General features: G+C 40.5%; 2 protein-coding genes across 5 annotated transcripts in view; one reads left to right on the forward strand and one right to left on the reverse strand.

The window, feature by feature from the left end:
• rrp36 (ribosomal RNA processing 36) lies at window positions 1–18,297 on the reverse strand. 3 transcript variants are annotated; one of them, XM_086294712.1, is made up of 8 exons: window positions 17,831–18,297; window positions 5,003–5,357; window positions 2,855–2,987; window positions 2,703–2,769; window positions 2,515–2,619; window positions 2,281–2,358; window positions 795–912; window positions 1–464 (listed from the first exon to the last, which is right to left on the reverse strand). In XM_086294712.1, the coding sequence occupies exons 2-8, from the start codon at window positions 5,322–5,324 to the stop codon at window positions 313–315; spliced, it is 975 nt and encodes a 324-aa protein (XP_086150838.1). In that variant the 5' UTR covers window positions 5,325–5,357; window positions 17,831–18,297; the 3' UTR covers window positions 1–312. The 3 variants fall into 3 exon arrangements, with proteins under 3 accessions (XP_086150838.1, XP_086150837.1, XP_086150836.1); XM_086294711.1 differs by having other exon boundaries at window positions 17,827–18,297; XM_086294710.1 differs by lacking the exon at window positions 17,831–18,297 and adding an exon at window positions 7,783–7,919.
• Window positions 9,554–25,885, forward strand: part of LOC147327099 (apoptosis-stimulating of p53 protein 2-like) — a 36,982-nt gene continuing 20,650 nt past the window's right edge. Inside the window, exons 1-4 of one of the 2 annotated variants that reach the window (XR_015129795.1) lie at window positions 9,554–9,925; window positions 20,466–20,613; window positions 20,912–21,025; window positions 25,352–25,428. Coding sequence is in view for 1 of the 2 variants with exons in the window: in XM_086294709.1 (XP_086150835.1) it covers window positions 9,872–9,925; window positions 20,466–20,613; window positions 20,912–21,025; window positions 25,352–25,428 (393 nt within the window). In the remaining variant the exon portion in view is untranslated. The remainder of the gene's footprint in view (window positions 9,926–20,465; window positions 20,614–20,911; window positions 21,026–25,351; window positions 25,429–25,885) is intronic. The other variant, XM_086294709.1, reaches the window with a different exon arrangement.

The following is a 25,885-nucleotide window of genomic DNA, read 5'->3' on the forward strand; positions in this document are numbered from 1 at the left end:
TTAAATACATCACTTTATTGATTATTAACAAGTACATGTTTTATAGATTTGACACAATGATACAATGTCCTGCGTTTGATAGCTCAAGTATCAATGGATGAAAGAAAGCTCAGATATCTGAACATAAATGCACTGAAAGCATTATCAAATAATAGCGACTAAGTCAGAGTCCCCAGCAGCTTCGCCAGCTGAGACGCTCAGCTCCAGCAACTTGTTTAGACCCTGGGGATGCCTGCCAGACTGATGCATGAAGGGTTTTCTATCAGAAGAATCTTTTAAATGATTTGACAGTTTTTAATGACACTTGACGCCTTAGACAGCCTTCTTGCTCTGCAGCTGTTTGGGCAGCTTTCTGCGGTCCTTCATGGCGTTCCTCTTCCTCTTCTTGCTCAGGAAGTTGTCCAGTTTGCTGCTCTTCTTCAGCTCTTGGTATTTTTCAGCCAGCTGCAGCTTTTTCATGTCAGCTAGAATCAAGAATAATTGAAAGAACAGTTATTAAAACTTCCACTACCTTCACAGATACTGTCACTGTTTATTTTTTACAGAAATGAAAAGAAAATCAATTCTTATCAACGTTTCTTTTTTCATGATTGCCATCTTAAATCAGAATCAGAATACTTTAATAATCCCTAAGGAAATAGTCTAAGTCACAGTTGGGACCACAGGTCAGTGTATTCCTAATGTCAGTCCCAGTGTGAATAAATGGGAAGGAATGCTGGGGCCAAATACTTAGTGAATCAATAGATGTGCACATTGAAAATAGGCATTCTGAGATCTAGTGATGATCTTCTTACATTTCTTGAAGAAGAATGGTTTTCCACCCTCACTGGCTCTCTCTCTCTGCTGTCTCTTGAACTGCAGCTCTCTCTCTCTCTGCTGCTCTTTGCTCTTCCTTGCTTGGTCTTGGTTTTCCTGCACAAAGTCAAAATTGACATTAAAAAGACCTCCGACGAATAGAACCATGCAAAGTAATTGTAATTGTTTCCATTTATTGTTGCTACCGCGCACGCACGCACGCACGCACGCACGCACACACACACACACATTATAACCCATGCAAAGAACAAAAAACACACCCCTGAAAATAGCCAGTTACACAGACTGGAGTGAAAATCACTGGAAAAAGCAGCAAATGTTTAAAGAAAAACTTTGAGAGCCTGGAGAACTGTTGCATGCAAACAGAATATTGATGCTGCACTGGCCAATTTGATGTTTGATGACCTCATGCAATGCATTACTATAACATGTAAAGTCAAAGTCAAATTTATTTATATAGCACATTTAAAACAACAACTGTTGACCAACCTGCTGTACATTTAAGACAAAAGAGATAAAACATAGGAAGACATGATAAAAATTTAAGGAAGAAGAATAAAATGAGAAGATCTGGATAAGAAATAATACAAGGAATAAAAGTGGGTTCAGGTTTCAGGTTTTGAAAGTGTCCAATGTTGAGGAGGTCTTGAAATGAAGGGGACGTTTGTTCCACAATTTAGGAGCAGTCACAGCAAACAGAGGTCTCCTCTGTGCTTTAATCTTGACCTCAGGGCAGCTAGGAGCATTTGATCTGCAGACAGTGATCTTGCAGGAGTGTACCAGTTTAAAAGATAAGAAAGGTATGAGGGTGCTAACCTCTGCAACATGCAAAAATGAATAATAAAATCTTAAAATCAATTCGAAAACTAACTGACAGCCAGTGTAAGGATGCCAGTATGGGAGATATGTGCTCTCGCTTGCGTGTGGCAGTTAGTAACCGTGCTGCAGCGGTTTTGTTTTTATTTTGTTAAATTGCAAAGTACTTTTACACATACTGCTGAAAATGCTGTTTGCCAACTACAAGCAACAGATTGCTTGCTGGTGCAGCCCTTTAAGAGGTCTGTAGCAACAAGAGGTTGATGATGCATGCTCCTTATATTGCACCTGCTCCTTTTCATGGTACATATAACTGCCATATATCTGGTAGATACTTATGTTACTATGTATATTCCCTGTGTGTAGTTAGCTCTATAAGTCTACTTTTTGGCTTCTCTTTTTTTCTTATTCTAAAGGAATCTACACGCTGCTAACGGAGAGATGCCAAACTGTGTTTCACTGTTCTTGTAACAATAAAGATCTATTCTACTCTATTCTCTTCTATGATTTCATAAATCAACAAACTGAAATGCTTTTCAAGGAAGATGCTTAAATTGTAAAACTATTAATGCGTTTCTAGTTTTTCTTGATAAAAACAAAAAACTAAACTGCATAATTAAAAGTGAATGAAAGGCAGCAAAGACTCACCATCCTCTTCAAAAGGAACTGCAGTTTCTCCTTCGTCTGGCTGTTTTTCTTTATTCTCTTCAGCTTTTTCTGAACAATCTGCAAATAACGAAAATGGTACCACTGTTACTCTTCTCACACTAACTGAAACAAACAAGTTTTACAACTGTTATCATCTTAGATTTTTCAGCCTACAGTTAAAAATGTCTTTTTTGTTTCTCTTTACATTCAGCACATTGTCGTTCATTTTCTCACCTCCTTCTCTCTGTGTCGGATGTCATTAATGAACTTATAGGTCTTCTCAAAAATCTCTGGTTTGTATTCTCCAGACAAGTCATCAAATCGAGGATCTCTCAGCGTCTGGAGGACAGAACAAAAACCAAATCTGTATATACATGAGTGCTTGTGCATTGAACTCAACACTGGAGATTTTCTCCACTCACTGGTTTCTTGACGGGGATGACCTGTCGGAGGAATGGTGCTGGTTTCTTGGCTGAGAGTTCCACTGGCCTGAAATCACAAGCAGACCGTAAAGCCCTGCAGGATTTAGATGAGGAAAGTCTAACAGTTGTCTAAGCAGGCTGAGAACGTTCACCTGTTCTTGTTTAGTCGTTTCTTCTTGCTGGACTCGTGACTCCTGTTGCTGCCATAGGCAACCGTGTTGTAAACTTTGGTTCCCACCTGGTTCTGCAGTTTTACAATGTTCTCAAATGACATGTTGGACAGCTCTGGAAGGGTTGAAGAAGACAGAAGGGGATTTTTTGCCAGAGAGACACTGCAATTAGTTATCACGCGCAATTATACATTCAGCACTATATTGGGTTTGTGGCAGAAAAAGAAAACAAACGGGGGGGGGGGGAAAAACCTTGGAAAAACCCCCCAAAAAGCATACAGCAGCTGGAACACAAAAATATGAAAACGCACAGATACATAAATCAACAATCTGTGTTTGTGTGTGTCTGTCATGAAAAGTACTTGAAAATGAGGGTGGGAACCCTATGCTGGTCAAAATCCTATTTGTCAGGGCAGTTAAATGAGGAGCACCACAACAGGTGGTGGCCAGTGAGAACACGAGACGAAAAGCACTGTTTGCTAGTTAATTCGCCTGCACTGAAAGTAGGGCTGCACGATTAATCGTTAGAAAATCGCGATCTCGATTCATGCTTATGTGCGATCTCATTTCCAAATGACAACGATTTAAAAAAAAAAAAAAAAAAAAAAAAAAAAAAAAGACGACGACGATTGTACCGCATTTTGATCCGGGACGTACTCTGCATGAAAACAAGCGCTCACTCTTCCTGCTCAACAAATGACAAGGGCGGAGCCTTATACCACGTGATACAGAAGCTGTGCCGTGTGATGCTAAAATTAGCAGGGAAAAACAACGGAGAGCACGTCAGGGATGACGAGAAAGTGACAGGAGAAAATCCGTCCCGGTCAACCACCCAAACATCAATAACGGGAACCTTATACAGCGCTTCCCTTTACCCGTCGAACTCCCGCAGGCACAAAGAAATTACGGAGGCTATCACTTATCACCTGACCAAAGATATGGCTCCATCAACACTGTGCAAAACGAGGGATTTAGGAAAATGATCAACACCCTAGACAAACGCTACACAGTGCCGTCCCGCAACTATTTTTCTATTGTTGCACTACCTGCTCTGTACATGCAGCGTCGAGCAACGGTGGAGACGGAATTTCAAGCAGTACAACATTTTGTTGTTTTTATGTTTATTTATTGTTTTTATGTTCAGTCGCAACTGTTACGAAGTTGATGTGCAGTTAATAAGTGCAATAAATATTTATACTGGAAAAGAAAATCGTGAGAGAATCGTGATCTCAATTCTAAGCCAAAAAATCGTGATTCTCATTTTATGCAAAATCGTGCAGCCCTAACTGAAAGCATGCTCTGATTGTAGGTGGCTAAGAAAAAAACAAAATAACAACAACAAATGGATGTTAAAAAATTCCCAATGGTTCACACTAGGGCTGTTCGATATAACGATATATATCGGATGACGATATAAAAACGTCTATCGTTTCATTTTACGCTATCGTTTGTTTCGTGGTGTCGCAAAATAAACTGTTTACGGCAATATTTTTTCATCGTTTTGATGGTCACTGTAGTGGCTATATTCATTTCTTAAAGTTCTCTCTTTCTCTTATATTTTATATAACCACACTACTGACGGACAAGCGCCTGTTTTTATGCGTTGTGGTTAGCAACAACGACGGTAACACCATCGTGTGTCCGCTTGTTTATGTTCCACATAAACCTTTCACAATAAAGCTCAAGATCCTGTTGAGACTTTTCAAAATAAACTGAATCACGTGAAAGAGCAGATTATTTACGGATGAGAAGTAAAAAAGAGCCACCAGGTCGAGCTGCCCGAGATTCACAGAATTTACAGAAAATGTTACATTTTTGTGATTTATATCGTTATCGGACGATGGAATTCTTATATCGGGATGTGAGATTTTGGTCATATCGCACAGCCCAAGTTTACACTTCCTAACTGAACAGAATAATATCCTCTATACAAACAACATACACACAAACACACTTTTGTGGCCAATCGCACAAACAGGGCTTACGTCAGCACTTAAAGGTAACGTGGTTGTAATTATAGCTGCACCACCCATACTTAGCCACTTTACAAATGGCAGATGTAACCTGCAGGTCACGCTTCACCAGTTTGGCATCGTAATGTTCATATTCTTGAGCTGCAGACACACTCACCCTTTCTGATGTCTTCTTTTGTTTGGAGTTCATTGCTGCCACCAGCATCTTCTGGGTCATCATCACTGTTGCCATCCTCTTCATCTCCCTCTTGTTCTTCATCATTATCAGATTCCATCTCATCACTGCTATCTGATCGTTCCTCATCTTCATCAGTCTTTTCCTCTCCTATTTTGTAGCACTGATCTTCCTCCTCAGTCCCTTTTCTCTCAGTAATCAGTGCAAAGTTCCTCTCCACATCAGACGACTCCTCATCGCTGCTGCTTTCTAACCCTTTCTTCTTTGAGCTCGGCAGCTGTTTCTGTTTCTGCTTCTTCTTCATCTTTGTTTATGAGGTTGTAGTAGACGCAGAGAGCTACCGGAAACAAAACAAATATGAACTATTTTACGTGGTGCTGAGTTTGTCATAATTATTCAACCCTACAAAGAAAAAAGCGTTCTTAGGCTACGTTCACACTGCAAGCGAAAGCGCATCAAATCCGACTTTTTTGACCCTATGCGACCCATATCTGATCATGACAGTGTGAACGGCACAAATCCGATATTTTCAAATCCGATCTGGGTCACTTTGTATGTGGTGCTGAATCCGATACATATTTGACGTTTTAGAAAGCGACTGCTGTTTGATGGTCATGTCGCTTAAATCCGTCTTTTACGTCACTGACACAAGACAGACGCCAATTATCAGCGCCGGAGAAGACATCGCGAACGCTTCCTGGCCATCCAGTGTAGATGTCAGTGAAACTGTTGACAAGACAACGTTGGAGAAACGCAAACATTTTCTTTGTACTGTATAATCTGCAGATTCTGACAGAAATCTGCAACTATCCTTTGAAGCACCGCTCCTCTCTAAAACTGCAGTAAGGATCATTATTAGGCCAAATGTAAATAACAAAATAACTTTATAACTTAAAGCAAAATTGGGAAACGTAAAGTCCGAAACAAGTCTTTATATTAAGGCCATCAGTCAAACAATACTGTTCGGTCTGGGTCTAAACAGAGCGCGTTGTGTGTGACGTCTTCTTTTGCGCATGCGGGCGCTTTGAGGGTTCACACTAGAGCGCGTTTGCTGTCACATTTTATCTGTAGTGTGAACAAGCAGACAAAAATATCGGATTTGATCCAAAAATCGGAATTGAGCATTAAGACCTGCAGTGTGAACGTAGCCTAAGAGTTTCAATCTTTCTAATGACGCTTTCCGCCAAGCGCAGCAGCACTGAGCAGGCAGGTACTGGTGTCTGCCAAAAACTGATTTCCAGTATTTGCCAAAAACGGATTGCTCGTATTTAAACTGTTATAAGTAACTTGTTGGGCTATAATATGTGAAGCATATGTCAAATGCATCCCTCATGGATGACATAGTCATCTTGAGCCACAAACAACATTCGTGTAACAAGGTAGAAGACGCAATCAGTTTTTGGCCGTGACTTTATATAACCTTTATTTATGCAGTTTTTAAAAAAAAAAAAACTCATTAACATTACAAATGTCTTTTGTAAGAGTAAGTTGGCCAAGAGGACAGCAGAAATGGCAGCAAATATTACAAGTTCTGTAAAAATATTTTAAGTGGGGATAAAGGACCGGATTGGTTATAATGTAAGTACAATAACACAGAGTTATAAAGATACTTGAAAAAACAGATAATTTTTTTAATTCATACATATATATATATATATATATATATATGTACGTATATATGTACGTATATATGTACATATATATATATATGTACACATATATATATACATATATATATATATATATATATATATATATATATATATATATATATATGAGCCCCTCTGTAAACGCTGTTTACCGAAGTCTATTTACCAACAAACCTAAAGATATTACACATAAAAAAAAATACACGGAAACATTGGAAATCGCTTTTTGGCACAACACCGGTCTGTGCGCCATCTTGCATTAGATGTGTTACACATTAATAAATACGCTTCTCCTGCACTCCATTGGCACAAGTGGATTTTCTTTCTTATTAAAAGCTGAGCTGACATCAACGTGGGCGCTCCTGAAACGTCTCTTAAAGTTTTACCAGCTCTTTGGGGTTTTTGTACTTTCATGATGCATAACTTTAAAAGCGCAGATTGACGGAAATAACCACACACCATATAGCAACTAGCAACTCGGTGCTAGCTAATGATCGATGCCGCTGGATGAAAATGTGATCTTGAAAACTAACGAATATTAATATCAGTACTTTCTATTAATCCTAGCAAATCTTTCCGAAGACTAAAATGTAAGTTTTCACTGGTTCATAAGGACTACGGTTACCTAATAGAGCAAATAACTGCATGGGAAATTGCATACATAATGTATCTCGTGAATTGTATTCGCATTTGCTTGTCTAACACATGAATGGGGATTTTACGGCAGATTTATTCGGCTTTGATGAGCGCTGAACTCTGATTCGGGTTATATGGAGCAACAATAATAATTCCCAGGACAGTCATCGGTATTTTACCCACGGAAATGGCGTCATCTCGTGTACAGTGTTTACTGTCAGGAGACTTGTTAGGTGTAACATTCACAAGCAGGATTAACAGCTAGTACATGGGGAAACATAACAACTTCCACAGTCTTTTCTTATCTGGATGAACACCGCGCTGAAAATCAAATGTGTTTTTAAATGAGCTGCACCCTCCCTCCAGGCCAAAGAGCGAGCGCGTTATAGACACAACAACCTGAAACAAGCGCAAACGTCATCCAGCTTATTAAGTCTGCTCGTTCCTGTATTTCGTATAAAATAAACGTCAACACACCTGGATATAGAGCCGCTGTTAAGTCGTCTTTTCCTAAGTTCCAAACACACGTGTGTCGATATAGCGTACCCCCATTACTCCAGGAAGCTAAACAAAACACTTCCTGTTTCAAATTAAAAGTTTCACTGAGAATTTTTGTTACGAAAAACACCAACCTTCAGTGTTTGATATAAGAGCTAAATTTAACCAGTGTTAAGCTAATGATAATTGTAACTCATGATAAATGTTTCTGGCACATGCTCAGCTCACCTCCAAATTCAGCCACTCTTGGCTCCAAAATAAAATGGAAAACAAACAAAGAAAAAATAATCATAAAACTAGGACATCTTACTATTCATTACTGCCTGAAGAAAATAAGAATAACCCAGGTTAAACTCAGGGTTCTTGCCAGGCCAACAGAGAGTCACATGTCTACTGAGCCAAGCATTCCTTTAACCTTACCTACTGTAACAGTTGCTATTGTAATGCAGTGTATGACCACATGGCGGCGCCTCCTGTCTCATGACTGGTGTGTCACCCCCTTTTTGTTCTTCTTCGCACTCCTCCTGTAATGGATGCTCCCGTGTGTACGCGGACTAGTGTGCTCTTTAGTAATGTGTGGTAGAGGTAGCACTTTTATTTTTGATATTGTAAATAAATGAGTACTTTTTGGAAAGTCAGAAGCTGTTGCTCATTCGCTACCCAGCTGCACACCTCCGCGGCTGGCTTCATCTCCACCGCACGTTACACTACTAATGAATTAACAAGTTTCTTTAAAAAATAAATGAAATTGCATTAACAAATTAAATTTTCACCATTAGAGGAAAAACATTTCCAACCACCCCACAGATCATTATGTACAGCTGATATTCGTTTAGATTCTCTCTCCAATCTTTCTGTGTTCAATAATAACTTCCACCAAACCATCAATGTGTCTGGTTCTGCTGGAGGCTTCTTCCATTTAAAAGGGAGTTATCCTTTTCACTGTCATCAAGTGCTTGCTCAGAGGAGGTCATTTGATAGTTTTCTCTCTATTATTGTAGTCTTTACCTTACAGTATAAAGCACCTTGTGGTGACTGTTGTTGCAATTTCGTGATATATAAATAAAACTGAATCGATTCAGAATTCACTGTACACAAACAGCGTTAATGAAGGTTACAAATGATCTTGTGGCCTCAGACAGTAGACTTACCTCTGTACTGCTAGACAGTGTAGTGTTTGACACTGTTGACCACACTTTTTATTACAGTTGTTAGAACATGTCATAGATATTAAAGGTACTGTGGCACAGTGGTTTAAGTCATATCTGTCTAATGGACTCCAATTTTCTCATGTGTGAGGGAACTTAAAGCAGACAGAGTTAATTAGAGCGCTGTATGTATGTATTTGTCCATCACCTCAGGTTCCAGTTCATTCCATGAGAATTGTGAATATGAAAGATTAAAACAAAATCCCTTGATTAGCCTGTTTCTCTGTAACACAGAGAAACAGAGAACCTTTCACACTCACTGTAAATGTATTCTCTAGTATTATTATGTGAAAATTTCTTTTCTCAGAGCAAAGTGGATATTTATCACTGATGGTCTATTATTTATTTGTTTTCTTTTGCTAGAATTTTAATTTTTTCATAACTCTGTGTATTATTTAGTATCACGGTGGTTTAAATCTCTGATCCCCACAAATCGAAAATGTACACGTTAAAAACATACTCTGGAGAAAGAGTCGCTTTAATTCTGAAAAGATTCGACCGGAAGTGCTGTTCCTGTTTAATGCTCGAGTAACTCCAAAACCAAGCCTCGTTAGTGAGATGCTGGGAGCTGATAGGATTAGGAGCGCAGCAGGAGAGCAGCAGCTCGGCTCTCCGCGCTTTGTTTTCTGCTCAGATCATCAAGAGCTGCAGTCTGGTGTGTAAACGCTGCTCTCCTTCAGCTGCATGTAGTTCTCTCTGAAAGCGACCTGCCTTTTTTCTCCAGAGGGCATCCCACCGTACCGCCCATTGCAACAGGTCGAGCAGGAGGTGAAATCTAAAAAAATATACATAGATGTGATGTGACAGTAAAGCGCAGAGAGAGAGGCGGGCAGCAGAGGAGGTTGACGGTGTAAGCTTTGATGGTTTCAGCTGCAGTGGATGCGACAGAGCGGGGACCTGCCAACATGATGCCGGTGAGTGGAAAATCACATTCTGCCTTAATGACCCATTCATGCACAACTGTCACCACCATCTGAGGGCGAAGCTCCGAGTTCAACTTTCTACCACACATCCTTACATAGCTGCATCACGAATTAAATTTATAGGACCACGCACTGAGATCTTCGTGGAATCCTGGAAAGCATTTTTAACTAAGAATGTGTCTCGAAATAACACGTCATGTTTTATAAATTAATATTTTTTGTTGTACTTCGCTTCCTCCGACTTTGTAATGTAATGATAAATACTACATATAACACAGTTAATATTTAATCACGCAGTATATTTATGTTTGAAAATAACGATATTAGGTGTAGTTTTAATTTGTGTTAATGTGCAAACGTTCAGCTTTAAATCATGGCTATGGGTGGAGTGTTCTTAGCGGTTTGCTTTGTGTTGATATTGTGTCTTTGCGTTGGGTGCAGTTTGCACAGTGCCTGCTGTCATGCAATGAAAATTAAAGTAACTTTCTTTAACATTCACACTCCTTAGAAATTGTAAAGTGTTCTCACATTTTCTCCTTGATCAACACAAACTGAAATCAACTTGTAAGCAACTTGATCAGTAACATTACTATGACTCACTGTTAAATGTATTACAGTACTCTGTTACAGAGTATATATAATTTTAACCCCTCACATTGTATCTAGCAGATATCTGCTGAATACAATGTGGGGAAGCTTAAACAGAAAAACAGGATCAGTTAGACAACAGATGCCAGTGTGGTGGAATCAGACAGAATAGGGATTACGTGTTCCTCTCATCACGGACCAACTGCAGGTGACACAGAGGATTTGAAGTTGTCTGGTGTCTGTCTGCAGTGACTCAAACACAGCAGACTTCTCTGTTGCACCAACCAGTGTCACAACCAGATGTGAGCAGCTGTGGATCTACTAATAATAGATTAACACCATTGCATTGCACCATTGTTTTCATGTGGAATGATGGTACTCTTCTGGTTTATGAGAATAAAAAAAGAAAAAAGAAGTGTTGACCTTTTCGTGCATGCTACATCCTCAGTCTTACTTCTGCTGAACAGTTTGACATTTCAGGCTGTGGTGTTCTGGTACTTGTCACATGTCACACTTCCCACTCTTCACTGGTGTCCCGTGTCTGGAAATCACTCATGGCTGCAAATCTGAAGTAATGTGAACTGACCACCAAAGCCGAAGTGTCATTATTTCACTGAAATTCAGATAACTGACACGTTGACTGGTTGGATTTAAGTGTGTTTCAGCTACAGTTATCTGCATTAATGATGGGGGGGGGGGGGGGGGGGTTGCACACTAATGGATGGCAGACAAAAGAGGAACTTTATAGACTCTATCAATGAGGAAATGGTGAGATGAACTTCTCATTTATTGTTCTATAGACAGTAACTTCTACTCTTGACTTCATTATTTCTACATAGGTTGTTTGGAGGAAGCTCTTATAAAACAATAGCCAATTTACTCACAACTTGTCTTAAATAAAGGTGTAAAGGTGACACATATTATACTCTATACTAGAGCAGGGCGATATGGCCAAAAATATTTATCATGATATATATTTGAAAATTTGCGATAACGATATAACCGACGATATAATTGATGCGAGACAAAATACAACTCCACAACATTACTAGCGCAAAAAGACAACCTTCCATTTATTTTCACTTAAATAAGAAGCTGGTTTTTATGTACATTAAAGCTTTATAAAAATGTAACAGTGCAAATGCAAATTCCTTGCTGAAAGTTTAACCAAAAGGCATTTCCAGTAGAAATGGGCTGACATATCCTGAGCATAACCATGTATAATATCCACTGAAGTTAAAAAGAGGTGCTTTGCAACATTAAACTGCAGTGTGCAGTACGCATTTTTCGGACCATAAGGTGCACGGGATTATAAGGCACATTAAGCGAAACAAAGCAGTCAGATAAATCAAACTTTATTAAACTCATTCTTCTTGCTTCCTCCACTTCTGTACCATTGATTCATTAATGTTGAATTCTCTGGCAGCTGCTCTATTCCCATGTTGCTGCAGTATATTAATGACTAACCTCGTATTGTGGATGGATTATCTCAGTTGTTCTCCTGACTGAAGTTTGGTCCGTTTACAGCATCCTGCCATGCGATTGCATTTGTCTCTAACCATGAAGAACCTTCACGTTAACTTTTATAAGTGGAAAAGTGTTAGTGTTCGTCCTCCAGCTTCACTGTTTATGTTATGCTAACATAGCTGTGTCGCTAGCGATCACGTAGCACATCATTATATACCAGCTAGCCCAACTTCAGTAACCCTACAAACGTCACTGCTGTTTAGTTTCCTGTCTTCATTTATGTTGGAAGTGATAGCAGAGCTGTACGTTTGAATTTTTTCAGAAATCTCTCAGTCAGAACATGCTATATCATGCTTAGGTAACTAGCGAAACTAGCGAGCTAACTTCCGCTAGCTTCCTGCTAACTTCTAACTCCGTTAAATGTAATAACTTTTGTTTTCATGGATGCCTGGAAGTTAAACTTTATAGTTACACCTGGTAAAGCAGCAATGCTGATCGTTTTATTAAAGATGAAAGAATTTAGACAGTTTTTAACTCTAAGTGATGCTGCAGTGTTGTTTGACCTGAAGCATACGGAGTTTAGGACCCAGATTACTCCCAGATTTAAGAGCATCTTAGTCTGACAAATATGACAATAACAACGGCCGCTTGCATGTTCTGCAAAAAAATGTGCTTTGTTGTGTATCTGATGGACAAACACCAAACCAGTTCCACATCACGGAAGTTGCACCATTTTTACAAACCAATTCTGGTTCATCTGTTTCACTCAACAATCGGCCATGTGCGTATGAAAACAAAGGCACTGCGCATGCGCGTTTTACTCCCATTCTATCGCGATATTTCATTTTCCTATCGTTGCCTAACATTATACCGGTATTACCGTGAACGGTATAATATGGCCCAGCCCTACTCTATACTGCTAAATGTAGCTTTTTTGATTCACACTTCAAAATAATCTTTATTTTTATAAAAATGACAAGTTGAAAAAACAAATCAAAAAACAAAAATCAATTTTTTATCAATGCCAAATATTACGGAACTCTGTAAATTGTTTACAGGCTATTCTGTCACCGAAACAACTTAAACTAAAGTGCTCTTCTACCAATGTACCATTGATTAACCGCAAATGAGAGGTAGTGTCAGGTACTTGCATCATTTTCTAGTCTGACTGTAAATTCACCAGACAGCAGGATATCGACCTGTTTCTCTTGTTCACTCATCTTTATCATTTCTCTTCTAACTGCTTTGATCTTTTTAAACCTTACCCAGACCGCTGGCTTGCGCTGTGGCTGTCGAGCTCTTTGTAGCTTAAGCTACGTTACCTTTGTTAACTTCCTTAAAATATCCATGTTCAGCTGGGTGAAGACAATTTATGATTACGTTTTCATGGTGCTCCACCTACAGTTTATTTTGAACTTTTTGACTTCGCTCATAGTGAAGAGCTTCCATGTTAATGACATGTTGTATGTGCTGTATGTGTACATGTGACTGTTTGCTTAGCTCATAACTGAACCAGACAGGATCAAGAACGCTGGAACAAATCGAGCCCCTGGTCAGCTGATTTGTACAACTTTACTTATGCCGACTTGATTGGCTGCCCTCATTAACAACATAATGAACAGCAGATGGGTGGGGCTTCTATGCTCTCATTCAGAGCCATGTGTCCTCCAACACAACAACTACAGGTTTCTGGATGTTAATGAACAAATGTTGACTGGTTGACAAGTGGGTGGCTGCAGCTCAGGAGGTAGAACAGGTCATCTACCAATCTGTAGGTTGGTGGTTCCATCCCCGGCTGCTGCAGTCTGCAGATACTAACTGATGCATCCATTGGAATGTGAATGTTAGACAGAAAGCACTTAAGCATAGAAAAAAGTGCTCGGATGAATCAGTGAATGAGTGCTTTGAGTGCTCAGGCTGAGTAGAAAGCCGCTGTTTAAGAACCCTTACAACTGAAACAAGGGCAGAGAGTGTCAGCAATGAGAGACGTGTGAAAAGAAACACCAAAGATGCAACACACAGCAGTCATTGTTGTTAACACTTGGATTTACTTGAGCTCTTTTGCATGTTAACGCCGTCTTCTCTGGCAGCCTGACAGAGAGACCCACAAGCAAGAGTAGCCCCAGATCCGTTACACCACATTGTACACTGCCCCCATCAACAACAGGCCCACTCTGCAGGTAGACAGGGTGTCCACTAACTGCCAGCGGACTGCTAATACGCTACCACTGCTGAAACATGATTTCAGAATAAGTGGGAGAAATCTTAATTAAAAGTATTTCCACTGCAGTTAGAAGAGTTCAAGAAAATCACAAAGCTCTATTTTTAAATAGTGGAAGTTGTCAGTATTGTTTCTGCTGAGACAGTTACTGTGGCTCACAAAACAAAAAAACCCAAAACAAAACCTTTGTCAGTCTTTTTTTGTTCATTTTCCATATTAACTTTGACGTCCAGACTGTAAGAAAAAGCAGGAAACAGAAATTATCTGTTAACCAGAGAGGAAAACCTTACTGCAATGGGGGAAAAAAGAGACATCAGTATTTTCCAGCAGAAGATAAGGAATATAATATTATGTTTAAAATAAAAGGTTCAACCTGATACTTTTGGTAATATTTTGTTTTCTTTACAAGCATATGTTTTTCATTTATTACAGTATATTTAAATTGACCATTTTGTGATTTACAATGTTTTGGAGAACTGTAATAACATTAATAGAGATTATTAAACATATAATTTAGAAACCAGATTTAGAACATTTAGAGCAGCCTATAGAGATTACCTGAACATTTGCTGACCTTTGTATCTAAGACTTTGTCCTTGTCTACTTAAACCTCCAACACTATAAAAGTATACACATATACTATGTTTGTGTATATGAGAGAGAAAAAAAAAAGCATAAAAGGACCAGTTTTTGTGATTCAGGATAGTGAAGCAAGCCTTAAATGTTACATAAAAGCTGCCTTTAAAAAGGCAGCACGCCCTATTCATTAAACTGCATCCTCATAATCTTCCAGGCAGAGCTCAGTGGAGCTCATTGTGCTGCTTGGTAACTGTTGCCACAGTGACCAGAAATTAACACTAGCACACTCACTAACACACACACACGATTCAAGGTCATATGGGAACACTATTTATTTAATATTCCTTAGGCGATGAGGAGCTAAAGCATTTGTAACCTTCATGTTAGTTTACAACATCACCCTGGTGCTGATATTCAGGTCTCAAAGGTGCCAATAAAGTCAGACTTGTCCCACTCTGGCTTTGTTTACATCTTTAGGCAGAAGCATTTTGACAGTGAGAGTACTTCCTTCTTTCTTGTTCAATGTATAGTATAAAATTGCGCTAAACATTCAAATGTAGAAAAGTCACCTTCTTGTTGACATCCTCTAACAGACATCAGTAAGAAAATTGGTTTTCACCATATATGTTGGCCAATATGCTAATGTGTTTAAATGTAAGTATATAATCAGCTAATCAGATGGCAGCAACTCCGTGCATTTATCTATTTAGGTATGTAGACATGGACGAGTGGCTGAAGTCCAAACTGAGAGATAGAGTAGGGAGGAAAGGTGATTTAAGTGACACTGCATGGTTGTTGGTGCCAGACGAACTAGCATGAGCATTTCCAGAAACTCCTGGGATTATGTTTAGGTTTAAAGAAAATGGTCTGAAAAACAGAAAGTATCCAGCGAGCAGCAGACCTCTGGTGTAATATCCCTTGTTGATGCCAGAGGTCAGAGGAAAATGGCCAGACTGCTTTGAGCTGATGTGAAGCTCAGCTATATATGTATACATATATACACACACTGCATGTTTATAAGCGCAAACAATGCTAAACACTGCTGATGACAGATGTTACTAGGTAGGTAGATTTAATTAATAGTGTGTAGTGTAATATTATAAGTTGGTAGGTAGGCTAATAAAATTACTTGGTGGGTTACAGACACCAATAGCATCATAACATACACTTTATCAAAAGCTATGACTTTATAGATGATTAGTGAGTAGGTGGGACATATCCTAATATAATCTAACAAAACAATGCCAGTCAATCAGAAGACAATGTTAACAATAGATGTATGGAAGCATTCTGCGTTTATACTGCTCACTGTGGTAGCGTCCTAGACAATGGGGTCGTGTGTATTGTTTATCCAATATTGGTATGTCATGTGATGCTGGTAGCCATATGGCTACAGCCCTCCACAGTGCCTACAAAACATTTGGGATGTGACCTGCAGTGTGGCAGCTGTCAGCATGTTGCCCTGAGCAGAAATAGGATGGATACTGAATGCGGGAATGAAAACAGTCGGCACACTGACAGTGAAATGTGTTTTCAGTCAGTTTGGTTGTGATTTAACACTCTGTTATAAATAATGCATGCTGAGATCAAAACCACTATTCTTTGACCTTTGGCTTTTCCCCGGTCTTGTCTGATAATGTTTCAAATTAGCTTCAGTTCTAATTTTTAAGCTTTGAGCTTCTGATCTCAGGATTATTTGACAGAGTTTCCTAATTTGTCCTGTTAATTATAATAATCAAATTATTTAATTAAATCAGTGATCTACTGTGTTAAATGTTTAGATTTATTAACTGTCACATTTGTAGTGATTGGTGCTTTCATAGATATCTACATCAGCACCAGTATTAAACAAAAATAAAATAAAAATGTTGAGTTTGCAGTTGTAATCTGAGTAGCAACAAAAACAGCTTAAAATGATTTTAATTTGCTAAAATTATGTAATACATTTCTTTTGTTGATTAAAGCTGAACTATATGTATCCATGTGTGTTTGTCTGCTTCTGTTGTGACGTCTCAGTTGTTGGCAAGTCAATAACAGGATTACGAGGCGACTCCATTTTGATCATTGTTAAGACGAAGCTGTTGACCTCTTGCAGACAGTAGATGGATCGTTAATTTCATCCCATACAGCAGTGGGGGTTGTGGTAGTATTAAGCAGCGTGATGCAGCTCTAATTCCTGGCTGGATTAGGAGCTGAGGCCACAGGACTTTAAGGCTCTCCGCCTGTTGACTAGCAGGTTCACTCTTCGGGGCTTTTTAATATTTCAGCTCGCTTTCACATGTTTCCACTTTCAGCTACTATGGGTGCTTATAATGCAGCAGTGTTTCCAGGAGTTCACAGGGTTTTTTCCTCTATGATTGAAATTAATGATGTTGTGGTGGTATAAAATCAAACAGCCTGTACTGTCTTGTTGGAAGGATTTTTTACAGTGTTTTAACTGCAAGATGACAGATTTGGTGTGTGTGTCGTGTTTGTGTTTTTGTGCAAGTGTCTGTGTTCGCTTGTTTATGTGTTCTAGTGAATGAGAGAGTTTGTGTGTCTGTATGCCTTTGAAAGAGCATGTAATGGCTGCAGTGAAGAAGAGCAAGCATGTCAGCATTCTGAAGTTTGTGCTTCGATGCAAAATTTAGTGCTGCTGAAAACAAGGCATTATGATGGTAAAGATGTTAATAATTAATGTTAATGATAATTCAGTGTCCAACCTAACAGGCCACATGTACATTTTTATTGGAATGTGGAAGAAAATAGACAACTTGATTATATCATCTCCTCCTGCTGGTACTGTAACTTCAGCATGCATGCCCATTTCACTTTTGGAGAGAAAGCGTGAAATGGTCACAGTGGACCGGTGTGTCTATTACATGTTTTGCTCACAAACAACAGGTTGCAACGATTGATAGCTGGTGCTTCTGGGCAGACATTTATGGAAATGCCTGGTGTGAAGTGTTACTCATCTCAGCTGACTATTTATGTTACCCATTTTAATCAGAGCTACAAGTGAAACTAAAGGTGACTGAGGTGAAAAAAGTGCACGTACTCACAAATGTAGTCTGTTTTTAGGATCTGTTGATGTTCAGGAATCAGTGGTACCAATGACAAGAGACTCCCAAGAGAAACCTTCTTTCCTCCATCATCTCTGATTGGCTGCAGTGTTTCCTGGTCGACCTCAGCTGAGTGACTGATGACAGTGGCCCACTTTGTCTGAACCTGAAGGAAGACGGCATTGCTCCAGTTTTCTTTATGTAGGACAGTAGGCAGGCTGGTTGACGGCTTCTCACTGAGACCATTAAATCTCTTTCAGAGTCATTCACTGGTTCAGTTAGAGCCTTTGTTGGTTTTATTATTTCTAACACTATTGCAACTTAAATTTCTTGAGTATTTCCATTTTCTGTTGACAAGAACAGCTACTGTAGCCTGCAATAACATAAAACAAAATCGTTCTTAAGAGCTAAAAGGCCAGGAGAAATGATTGGGGCTAAATAGAAGCCAGCTTTCAACCCGCCCGCACACTTCTCCTCTCGTGTCCGACCTCGCTATGTGAAGGGAGAAACCTTGTTTGGTTGATTATTTCCACCTGGCCCTCCAGCCTCCCTGGCCCTGCCCCTTGAGCTCACTGCGCCATCCCTCCCCCTGCAGCTGAGCCAGGGACCACGCCTCCACCACAATGATGGCACAAGCATACATTGGCCCTTATTCACAAACAGTGTGCATAAATCATGCATTGAAACTTTCATGCACAAACCCAAATTTTATCAATATTTGTATAGCTGATTTGTACTTCACAAACAACTTTACAAATGTGAGTACAAACAAATGAAAGCCTGACTGACTTAGAAAACTTACACACATGTTTGCAAAATGAATACTAGTATATTTATATTTATCCTTATCAATAGTAGATGATAATATTATTACCAATAATGATATAGTGATCTTATTGTTAATTAGGTCACTATATACAATTTTCAAAAACATGGTAAGCCACAACATGGTTGGACTTGTTCTTTTTCTTCTTTTGGCTGTTCCCGTCACCAGTCGCCACAGCATATCATCTGCCTTCATCTCACACTATCCCTGGCATCCTTTTCTGTCACACCACCCCCTCTTTTATCCATGAACTTCTTGGGGGTTGCTGTAACTCAGGAGGTGGGGCAGGTGATCTACTAATTGGAAGGTTGGTGGCTCCTGAAGCTCCATCTTCAAACATCCTTTGTCCAGTATATTCACTATCCCTCCTCTATATATGTCCAAACCATTTCAACCATGCCTTTCTAACTTCAGCACTGACATTCGATTTCCAGCTTCAAACTCATGATTCTGACACTCTTAACCTGCACAACACTATTTCCATGCTTTTCTTTTAAGATTACACTTGCTTCATTTCTCTTCATATTTACTCTGTGGTAGAAGAGTGTGACTCCACCTCCATTGCAGTAGCATTTAGCTTAAAATACTGTTTTGTCTTTTTTGAATGCTCAGTCCCTCCCTTTTTATATCTTGTTGGCATATGCATCATATATGTTTTTGTTCTTTTGAGCTTTTTTCAGACCACATTGACTGGAATGAATAAAACAGAAATCAGGGCAGAAAGAGCTGTGCAAAATGAGAAAAGCCAGCTCAGGGATGTCAAGTTGAAGATTTTAATCCTTAGACCAGCTTTGTGGATGGGAACCTTTAGAAGAAGCTCTGATAAGCCTTTGAGCATGTTGTTGGTTAGTGCTTAGTTCACAGGATAAGTAAAGGCTGAAAAGTGCTGAGTGCTGCATCCACGCAGGTTGGCAGGCTGTGGGAAGTAATCTGGCTGTGGGCCTACCCTGCTGGAGTAACAGATGGCTCATTGCATCATGGGAGTTCTGTCCACAAATATCTGTAATAGTTGTAAATAGCACAAAAGCTGCAATAAAGGTAAAAAGGGCAGGTTTTGTTTTCAGTGAAACTGTTATGTTGCATGCTGTTTTACTGAACACAGTCTGTTAACGGACTATTCCAATGATTTTGGTTGTAACACTTTAAACAGAACATTGGAAACCTGACAGCCCTTGGAACTATTTTAAGTTTGTGGATGTTGTACAGGTCTGTTGTGAAAGTGAGGTTGGCGATCTTATGATGTTACTGGTTGAGTTTTACTTATGGTTATGCTTATGAGTGGGTACTAACCAAAACATATGAGCATGAGTAGCAGAATGAACCTCATCCAAGGGTTGTCTGAGTAGCAGAGTGAAGCTTTTGGTCATGCAGGAAGTAGACCGTTCAACCACATTGCAAGAGGACAGTTGAGGTAGTTCTGGCATCTGATTAGGGTGCCTCCTTTATAGAAGGAGGTGATATGGCCTCAAAATTATATCACGATATTTTAAGAAAATTTGCAATAATTATATTTTATGACAATATAAAAAAGGCTTTGTTGATGCTCAGTTCCTTTCAATTCAATTTCAGTTTTGTTTATATAGCACCAAATCACAACAAAATTGGCCTCAAGGTACTTTATTATTTTAAGGTACAGACCCAGTAATACACAAGCTCACAGTTGTAAATCAGTGACGCGGATCTCTCATCCTGCTTTTCAAGTGAGCTACTGTCATTGATGACAGTCTTCCTAATTTAAAGGTAGTCTATTGAAACAACGTGAAATTGAACCCTGAATTCTTATTACCAAAATGTATTTTGTAATTGTAGATGTTCCTAACTGTGTACCTCAGCAACAATAACCAACACTTTAGTGAAGTCCCCATCACACCAGAGACACTGTGCAGAGATGTGGTGGAGCTCTGCAAGGAGCCTGGCGAGTCTGACTGCTATCTGGCTGAGATATTGAGAGGCTCAGGTGAGTTTCTTGTGTCAAGTAGATATCCAAACTGCTAGTAGTGACCTAATAATAATAATAATGAATTGCGGTATTCATTCACGTGAACCTCAAATACACAAACACTGATATGGTTGTAGCTATATCTCAAAAGTAGCCATAATGTGACTTTCAGGTCAGGTGATAAGAACTATAGTTTCACACATAGTTTTTGGCCCTATAGTGTAATTATATCATGATTGATTAATTCCATCTCTTTTTGTAACAAAGGGTTAATGTTATATTCTTTAACGTTGTATGCTTTTTTTCAATCAATCAGAACGTGTTGTTGGAGATGGAGAACAGATGCTGGAGGTGTTGCAGCGATCAGGACAGCAGAGGGGAGAGGTACGTTATCTCCTCCGTCACCAAAGAGCACCTGGACGAGAATCAGGTAAGAAAGAAATTTAATGGCTAAAGGTAATTAAAAAACTGACATACTATGTTATTTACTATGGGGCGATCGTGGCTCAAGAGTTAGGAGTTCGCCTTGTAATCGGAAGGTTGCCGGTTCGAGCCCCGGCTCGGTCAGTCTCGGTCGTTGTGTCCTTGGGCAAGACACTTCACCTGTTGCCTACTGGTGGTGGTCAGAGGGCCCAGTGGCGCCAGTGTCCGGCAGCCTCGCCTCTGTCAGTGCGCCCCAGGGTGGCTGTGGTTACAATGTAGCTTGCCATCACCAGTGTGTGAATGTGTGTGTGTGAATGGGTGGATGACTGGATATGTAAAGCGCTTTGGGGTCCTTAGGGACTAGTAAAGCGCTATATAAATACAGGCCATTTACCATTTAATAAAGGACCACACACCACCAGAACAGTCTCAGTACTATTTGGCACTCATAACATTTAAAAAGAAAAAATTAAAATGTCCAAACAGCCGTAACTACAGTACAGGTTATGATTTAGGTACAACATTTAGGTCTAAGCTAATTTATAATTATAAGTAATCAATTGAATGTTAATTATGAAGAATTTGATAGACAGTATCCATCCTCTCACTTTTGATGGCAGGTATGGATCCTGTGGTTAACTCAGTGGAGTGGCAGTACTGGTGTATCCCCTTTGTAAATATACAGATATACCTCTATCCATCTATTAGTTGATATACAGAGGTGGCAAAAGAACACACATTGTTCACATTTTTCACAAGTACAGATGCTTGTGTTTGAAAAGTAAAAAGGTGAGTGTTCCTCTAATTCTCTTGACAGTGTATATACAGAAAATATTGGCACTATTGAAGGTCCGAATGAGCACAGTGTATCTTGTAGGTTACTTTGCTTTCACTCGTTCGTCCATCCATCTTCTTTCGCTTATCCAGGGCCGGGTCGCGAGGGCAGCAATCTAAGCAGAAAAGCCCAGACCTCCCTCTCCCCAGCCACCTCCTCCAGCTTGTCTGGGGGAACACCAAGGCGTTCCCAGTCCAACCGAGAGATATAATCTCTCCAGCATGTCTTGGGTCTGCCCCGGGGCCTCCTCCCGGTGGGACATGCCCAGAACACCTCACCCAGGAGGCATCCTTATCAGACGCCTAAACCACCTCAGCTGGCTCCTTTTGATGTGGAGGAGCAGCGGCTCTACTCTGAGCCCCTCCCAGATGGCAGAACTTCTCACCCTATCTCTAAGGGAGAGGCCAGTCACCCTTTCTCTGAAGGGTGACTGGCTCACAGAACGAGTATCTGTGATCTCGTTCTTTCGGTCACTATCCACATCTTGTGGTACATAAGGGATGTAGATCGACCGGTAAATCAAGAGCTTCGCTTTTAAACTCAGCTCTCTCTTCACCACGACAGATCAGTTTAGTGTCCGCATCACTAATCCATCTGTTGATCTCTCGCTTCCTTTTCCCGTCACCCGTGAACAAGACCCCGAGATACCTAAATGCCTGCACTTGGGGCAGGAACTCGTCACTGACCCAGAGTGGGCACTCCACCCTTTTCTGGCTGAGGACCATGGCTTCAGATTTGGAGGTGCTGATCCTCATTCTCACCACTTCACACTCAACTGCGAACTGTTCCAGTGTGACCTGGAGGCCATCATCCGATGAAGCCAACAGAACCACATCATCTGTGAAAAGCAGAGATGAGATTCTGAGACCACCCAACTAAAAGCTGTTCACCACCTCATAATTCTGTCAAATAAAAATTATGAACAGAATCGGTGACAAAGGGCAGCCCTGGCCAAGAATGAGTCCGACTTATTGCCGGCTATCCGGACCAAGCTCTTGCAACGGTTGTATAAGGATCGAATGGCCTGAAGCAATGGACCAGACACCCCATACTCCCGAAGCACCTCTCACAAGACACTCTGAAGGACACGGTCTTCTCCCAGTCCACAAAACACACGTAGATTAGTTGGGCAAGTTCCCATGCACCCTCAAGTATCCTTGAGAGGGTAAAGAGCTGATCCTGTGTTCCATGACCAGGATGAAAACCGCATTGTTAATGCTGTATCAGAGGTTCGACTAGCGGGTGGACTCTCCTTTCCAGCACCCTGGCATAGACTTTCCCAGAGAGGCTGAGGAGTGTGAGCCCCCTATAGTTGGACACACCCTTTGGTCCCCGTTCTTAAAGATGGGAATCACCACCCTGGTCTGCCAATCCAGAGGAACCACCCCTGATCTACACACAACATTGTAGAGGCATGTCAACAAAGACAGCCCTACAACATCCAGAGCCTCCAGGAACTCAGGGCGGACCTCATCCACCCCAGGGGCTCTGCCACCAAGGAGTTGTTTAACTGCCCCAGTGACCTCGCCCCCGGAGATAGGCTAGTCGTCCCCCTCAGACTCTGCTTCCTCCACAGAAGACGTGCCAGTGGGATTAAGGAGGTCCTCAAAGTATTCCTTACAATGCCCGACTATGTTTTCAGTCAGAAGTCAGCAGCGCTCCACCCGCACTATACACATTGCAGGTGGAGCACTGCTTTCCCCTCCTGAGTCGTCTGATGGTTTGCCAGAATCTCTTCGAGGGAGTCCTCGTTAGAGACCAAATTTCTAAGATTTTTAGGCCAAAGTGCAATAACCTCAGTTTTATCTGAATTCAGAAGCAGAAAATTAGAGGTCATCCAGGTCTTTATGTGTTTAATAGACTCCAATTTTTTCTCGTAAATGGAGAGTCCTCTTCACACACTAAGGATAATTATGGAGTTCCACAGGCTTCAGTGCTAGAACCAATTCTGTTTAGATTATACATGCTTCTTTACATGCAGTATACAAAGTATTAAAGACAGCATTAAAGACATAAAAACCTGGATGACAACTAGTTTTCTGCTTCCAAATTCAGATGAAACTGAGCTTATTGTACTTGGCCCTTAAAGAGTCTCAGAGGGATGCTGAAAGGTTCATGCATTTATTACTTCCAGGCTGGACTAGTGTAATTTGTTATTGTCAGGATGTCCTAAAACTCCCTGAAAAGCCTTCAGCTAATCCAAATTGCTGCAGCAAGAGTACTGACAGGGACTAGAAACAGATTTCTCCTGTTTTGGCTTCCCTTCATTGGCTCCCTGTTAAATCCAGAATGGAATTCAAAATCCTGCTCCTCACATACTGTCATGGTTCACTGTGTGGCTGGCAGGAAATAGAACCCAAACACAGGAGTCATACGCGGGGAGGGATGAACTCAAAACGGCAGCTTTATTGCTGGAAAAACACATAGGTACTAAACTAAACACAAGGAGCTATAAACAAGAAACTCAAATCAAAAACCAGAGACACGAGGGAGCTACACTGGAAACACAAGGACATAGGAGCGCGGAGGAAACACACAGTGAGGGGACGACGCCACACAGAACAGAGGGGGACATTGACATAAGTACACAGAAGGTAACGAGGGAAGTGGAAGCACACGGGGAACACAGCTGAGGACAATTACACATAACAGAGTGGGGGAGGACACGAAATTCTGACACCAAGACGCGGACCTTAAACATAACACAGAGAGTACACAGAGACAGCCGAGAGAAGCAGAGAGAGAGAGAACATGATGGAAAGAGGAAAACACAGAGCACAAGGAGTATGAGCAAAACACAATAGCTCACATCACTATATACACGGCCACACAGAGGGAGACAAAGGGGGATAACGACACGAGAGGAAATCCAGTAAATTAACCTGAACAACTTAGGACCCATAGAATAACAAATGAACTTAACATGACACAGGAACACAGGAAAACTAAGAACGCTGGGTCAAATGACCCAGAATCTTGACACATACAAGGCCTTGAATAATCAGGCCCCATCTCATCTTAATGACCTTATAGTACCATATCACCCTATTAGAGCACTATGCTCTCGCACTGCAGGCCTACTTGTTGTACCTAGAGTATTTAAAAGTAGAATGGCAGGCAGAGCCTTCAGCTTTCAGGCCCCTCTTCTGTGTAAGCAGCTTCCAGTTTGGATTCGGGAGACAGACACTATCTCTACTTTCAAGATTAGGCTTCAAACTTTCCTTTTTGCTAAGCATATAGTTAGGGCTGGACCAGGTGACCCTGAATCCTCCCTTAGTTACTCAGCAATTGACTGCTGAGTAACTAAGGCTGCTGGGGGCTTATTATTATGCACTAGTATTTTATCGTCATTCACCTTTTTCACTCACTATGTGTTTATATACATTGTTGTCAATCTTGGCTTATCCTGACCATCTTCTGCACCAACACTGGATAGGCAGTAGAGCATGGCTAAAATGATTAAATTCTTCATTAGTATTTACTGTGTTTTGTGTCCAGTTGGATCCAGGGCTGCAGATCAGATGATGAGGAGAAACCAGGTGAAAGCCTCGTTGGAGAGATGTCTGGAGAATGGGGTGAGAGACTTTTACTGTGATTTTGATAAAAATAAATCAGTGTGTTTTGCCTTGGCTTACATTTTTATTACCGACTAACATGAATCCCTTCAAACACATTCATAGATATTGCATTTTGAGTTTCTGTGATCAGCAGTCCCCAAACTTTTTTGTGCCACGGACCGGTTTATGTCCAACAACATTTTCATGGACCGGCCTTTAAGGTGTCGCAGATAAATGCAACAAAATAAAACCAGTACCCATACTAAAAAAAAGAAGATTTATTCATAACGCACGGGAAAAGACCCAGAGAAACCAAGTTAACGATAAAAACGATAAAAAGAATAATGCTAAAAACCGACAAAAACCCTGAAAACCATGAATTTCACATCCAAGCCTGAACTCTCGCAGCCGGGTACCAAACGACTCATGGACGGGTACCGGTCCATGGCTCGGGGGACCGCTGCCGTAAATGGCT

The sequence above is a fragment of the Aulonocara sp. 'chitande type north' Nkhata Bay genome, linkage group LG6 (genome assembly GCF_057382095.1).
Source record: "Aulonocara sp. 'chitande type north' Nkhata Bay isolate Kocher_YH1m ecotype deep benthic linkage group LG6, A_spYH_male_GT1.1, whole genome shotgun sequence".
In the NCBI taxonomy this organism is placed as follows: Eukaryota; Metazoa; Chordata; class Actinopteri; order Cichliformes; family Cichlidae; genus Aulonocara; species Aulonocara sp. 'chitande type north' Nkhata Bay.

Excerpts from the sequence above, each read along its gene's own strand:
- rrp36 (XM_086294712.1), bottom strand. The coding sequence starts at position 5,324 with ATGAAGAAGAAGCAGAAACAGAAACAGCTGCCGAGCTCAAAGAAGAAA. Across the intron at positions 2,770-2,854 it reads AAACGACTAAACAAGAACAG|GCCAGTGGAACTCTCAGCCA; the intron begins GTGAACGTTCTC and ends TTGTGATTTCAG. Across the intron at positions 465-794 it reads ACCATTCTTCTTCAAGAAAT|CTGACATGAAAAAGCTGCAG; the intron begins GTAAGAAGATCA and ends TCTTGATTCTAG.